Source organism: Zea mays, chromosome 2, assembly GCF_902167145.1.
Source record: "Zea mays cultivar B73 chromosome 2, Zm-B73-REFERENCE-NAM-5.0, whole genome shotgun sequence".
NCBI classification, from domain to species: Eukaryota; Viridiplantae; Streptophyta; class Magnoliopsida; order Poales; family Poaceae; genus Zea; species Zea mays.
In genome coordinates this window covers 150065478-150069985 of record NC_050097.1, presented here as the reverse complement: position 1 = coordinate 150069985, position 4508 = coordinate 150065478, and the positions used below count along the sequence as shown (strand labels likewise).

The following is a 4508-nucleotide window of genomic DNA, read 5'->3' as shown; positions in this document are numbered from 1 at the left end:
ATATATATATATATATATATATATATATATATATTAAACGAAGGAGCAAACATGAGCTCTCGGACTGTGTCCATGTCATCGTTTTGTTCCGAAGGCATAAGAAGATCGATCAAAGCAGCGTCCTCAAGATAAGGTTGGACGTCATATCCTCCAGCAGCGGCCGTAGACTTTTCGAGAAGGCAGCTGAAGGTGCGGTGGCTAGAAAGGGGTAAAAAGGCAGTGTGTCGTGCTTTCTCGATTGGACGGCGTTGAGGACTAGCTACCATGCCGCGACAACCCCTCCCAAGCTGTCAGCAATGTGGGAGAAGCAACCAAGCCCAAGTGGATGCGTCGGTACAATGTCCGTGTGCAAGGCCGAAGTGGGCCTAAACGTGTGTGTGGCGTAGCGCCTGCGTGCGCGAACTGGTGTGGCATATGTGTGCGTGATGACCCTGATATATATACCTTTCCTGGGGAAGAAGAGGGGGAGAGAAGAAAAACAATATGAAATTCTCTACTTGTCTTCTTCTCCGCTGCTATCTTCCCCCCCCCCCAGATCTCTCCTCTTCTCCATTCCCTAGCTGTAGCTAACAATTGCCTTGAGAACCTGCTTGACCCCAAGCAGGCATGAATGGAAAGAACTACTGCAACACTTCACGATCTTCCCATGTCGCTAATTCTTTGGGTACCCCAGACCATTCCACCAGCACTTATTGCTGCACTTGGCGATGATCTTTTGTTACTCCTCGGGTCTGCAACACCTGAATTGGTACGCTGAAATCAGGTAGTGTTATAGGTAAGTCTGAATGAGCAGTACCCTGAAACTTAGTGACAGGGAACGAGGAACGATGGCGCGTTCCGCGTTCCGAGAACTTCGTCCCGAAACGAGGAACGGGAACGAACGGGAACAATCCAAGAAACGCTCGTGGAACGTCGTCTATTGCAGATAGGAACGATGGACACCTTGAGGAAGCCGCGCTGCCGTCGACCGGCCGCGGCGCTTAGACGCCGCAACGTCCGTCCGCGATTTCGCGCTGGGACGCTGCGTCGTTCGGCCGCCGCGCTGCGACGTCCGTCCGCGCTGGGACGCTGCGCAGAGCCACTGTCGACGGCAAGCTCTTCCAATCATCCGTGGAAGAGGAAGGGGAAGAGGAATTAGCTGACCACCCGTGGAAGAGGAAGGGGAAGAGGAATCGACCGACCGCTCGTGGAAGAGGAAGCGGAAGAGTAATCGACTGGCGGAAGCTGAATCGACTGGCCGCGTGAACGGCGCTGAACCGGTGCTGGTTGAAGCTGAATCGACTGGCCGCGTAGGAAGCTGGGGGATTAGGAGAAGAGGAAGGGATTAGGAGAAGAGGAAGGGATTAGGAAGGGAGCGGCATAGGAATCTGAGTATTGGCTGCCATTTAAATAGACCTCAATCCACAGAGCCAATATACTCCATATTGAGGTTTAGTGATGACAATAAAGGATGACAACTTTTGGATGGAGGCTGAAAATATAATTGCTATCACAGAGCCAATATACTCATTGTTCCCTGTTCCATTACAATCGTTCCCTAACTACGTTCCTAAATCGTTGGGAACATGTTCCACTTATCGAATGAACGTGGATCAGCTGTATACCCATCTTCGTTCCATGTTGCTTTAACAGACGTACCGTGTTCCTCGTTCCCGTTCCTCGTTCCCAACGTTCCGGGAACCTTGTGACTAAGCCCTGAAAGCCGGCTGCCAACTTCAATTGGGAAAGATTAACCACCGGGTGGAATACGACTTGATGCTGGCAATTGGAGACGGTACTTGCCCTCAAGTCGATGCAACAGATGCGAACCGCCAGGGTCCCATAGCACTTGTGATTCGGTGGTGTAAGGCCTCAACCTTTGTCCATAGACATACTTTTCGTTCGACACTGCTGACACATCAATGAATAGGTGGTCCCATGTTGCAACTAGGTGGCCTAGAAGAACTGATAACGAGATTAAGAATATCTAGAACTCAAGGGTCAAAAAGAAGCTTTGGCAGAAAGGCATTGATCCCAACACCCACAAGCCCTTGGCCGAGGTTAAACACAGCAAAGTAGATCCAACTAGTAGTACCGAATGAACCTCTGAGTCCAGTGATGTTGATGCTTCATGTGATGTTGCACTTGGTAACTTGAGCCATCTTCTCAGCGAGATAGCACAATCACCAGAGCTACTACCAGTGCTCGGTAAGTGTTGCAAAGAAACTACTAGCTTGACACATCTAAGGCTGCTGTCAGCTACTCGATAATTCACAGTACCCATGGGTTCTTGGCCCTCAATGCGCAGCAGTCTATACTTATAAACATCAAACCCAAATTTTCCACGGTCGAGCCAGTAGTCAACAACCTTGTAGTGCCACCAAAAGCTAACCGAGAAACTGGTGGGAAGAGATCTGACGTAGTGCCACCATTTAGGAGGGATGTAAAGCAGGTCGCCCTCTACCAATATGCAGTCAATGAATTCCAGGCTTTCAACCGTTGGAAACTCGTTCAAATCAATGTTGTCAAGGTCTACCTGACTGGCACTGCTTAGCATAGTCTCTATGTGTGGATACGAGTCCCCAGCTATGACAGCATGATAGAATCTAATATACTTCTTGCCCAAGACCTGAGCTAAGATGTTGTGATGTGGATCATGGTGCAATGGTGCCACTGTCTCCTCTGGACCAAACCAAGCATTAAGTGATTGGAGTTCCCCTGCACCAGCGTAACAGCATTCGGTAACCATCATGTATTCACTGAGCTCTTTTAACTGCTCAAACCATGGATGCTGAGCACGATATGTCAAGTTTGATGAACAGACAGTTGACGTCATTCTATCCAGCAACTGAGAAAATGTGATCAGCTCCTGCTTCCACTCACGACACACGTAATTTTTCCCAACTTGAACAGCGACAATATGATCTTCAACGATCTCCTTGAGGTACTCAATGTCATTCCATTTTGTTCTTGCAAGCCAATGATCGATGGTGCCACTAATTATGATGGGGGTGTCGCACGAAAAGTAATTACATATGAATTCCTCCAAGGAAATGCATGATCGCCTCTCAACTTCCTTAGAGGATAAAGAGTTCGCTTGAAGAATTGTCAGTACCTTACCAACAGGACTTCGTCTTGACTTGACAGCATGGATTACACGAATATCAATACCATAAGCCATGAGCGCGGGTGTGAAGCCGATGCTATTGGTGAAGACGTTGTCGGTGCAGGATGACAATTCCTCAAACACCTGATGTGCACCTAAGCTGGCATGCACCAGAGACATCAAGCTCAGCACGGCAAGGCTTGGAACTGAAGCACCTGGAAGTGTATGTACCAGTGATGTGTGGAGGATTGTGGATGTCGAGATTGATATGGTAGTAAGAATTCCGTCCTCGGTGCTGATCGAGTGGCTGATGCCGAATGAGAGCTCGTACTCCTCGGAATAGGACTCCGGATCCGCCTGCTCGAACTCATCGGTGTTGTACGCGTCGCCCCCAAATGGTGACTGCAGCTGCATCTTCTTCCTGGCAGGGTTCCTGTAAGAGTAGGAGAGAACTTCGGAGCAGGTGCTACACAGCAGTCGGCGCGTTCCTCTGCTCGAGACAGCGAAGTTGACGGGCAGCTGGAACAAACTGACGTAGCTGGAGCAGATGACGAATAGAGCGCCACGTAGCACTGGCATGAAATGGTCCCCACCAACTGGAAGGAGGAAGGCGTCACAGGCTCGCATGACTTCGTCCATTGGTGGTGACTCGAGCTCCTGGAGGGCGGCATGGTCGCGGGCCTCGCGGCGGGCGAGGCAGGTGAGGCGGCTGAGCGTGTCCGTGGGGATGGCGTCGAGGGCATTGGCAACAAAGTTATCGCCATCGAAGAGCCCGCCCCAATTGTCGGCGACGATGGATGGCACGGTGTAGTGCTGCTGGATTGAGTCCTCACCTCCGTCGAAACCCCCGCCCCAGTTGTCGGCGACGATGGCGATCCCAACGGCCACAGCCGGGGTTGGCGGCGTGCTGGCAGACGCGGTGGAGACCCGAGTGACCGCATCAGCTTCGATCTGACCCAACAAGGCGTCGACGGCAGCATCTGCGGCGGTCAAGTGTGCTGCAACGTGTGTGCGAAGGTTGGTGGAGAAATCCGCCATGGATTGGGCGGCTTCAGCCGACCGGGACTCGAGAGCGCTCTCCTGAGTCTCCCGCTTGGCGTCGATGGAGTGGAGGCGCGTGTCCAACTCGGCGAGTAGGGAGCGCGTTTGGTTCGCTAGTGCCAGCGTAAGCACCGAATCTGTCGTCGAGGAAGGATCCATGGCGACGAATTGTCGAGGATCGAAACCTCTGATACCAATTATTAGCTACAGCTTGGGAATGGAGAAGAGGAGAGATCTGGGGGAAAAGATAGCAGCGGAGAAGAAGACAAGTAGAAAATTTCAAATTATTTTTCTTCTCTCCCCCTCTTCTTCCCCAGAAAAGGTATATGTATCAGGGTTATCACGCACACATACGCGGTACGCCACACCAGTTCGCGCACGC

The 4508-nt window shown here is 51.2% G+C and overlaps 1 protein-coding gene across 1 annotated transcript; it reads right to left on the bottom strand.

Moving 5' to 3' along the window:
• Nucleotides 1–556: 556 nt before the first annotated feature.
• On the bottom strand, nt 557–4285 carry LOC111590857 (uncharacterized). Its single transcript, XM_023301748.1, has 3 exons — nt 2075–4285; nt 676–753; nt 557–586 (listed from the first exon to the last, which is right to left on the bottom strand). The coding sequence occupies exons 1-3, from the start codon at nt 4283–4285 to the stop codon at nt 557–559; spliced, it is 2319 nt and encodes a 772-aa protein (XP_023157516.1).
• Between the last annotated feature and the right edge of the window lie 223 nt (nt 4286–4508).

What these genes read in the sequence shown, in the direction of transcription:
- LOC111590857 (XM_023301748.1), bottom strand. Translation starts at nt 4,285, where the DNA reads ATGGATCCTTCCTCGACGACAGATTCGGTGCTTACGCTGGCACTAGCG. An exon ending in TGGACTCAGAGGTTCATTCG is followed by an intron (nt 754 to 2,074) that starts GTACTACTAGTT and finishes ACCTGATTTCAG; the next exon opens with CGTACCAATTCAGGTGTTGC. An exon ending in CAATAAGTGCTGGTGGAATG is followed by an intron (nt 587 to 675) that starts GTCTGGGGTACC and finishes GGGGTCAAGCAG; the next exon opens with GTTCTCAAGGCAATTGTTAG.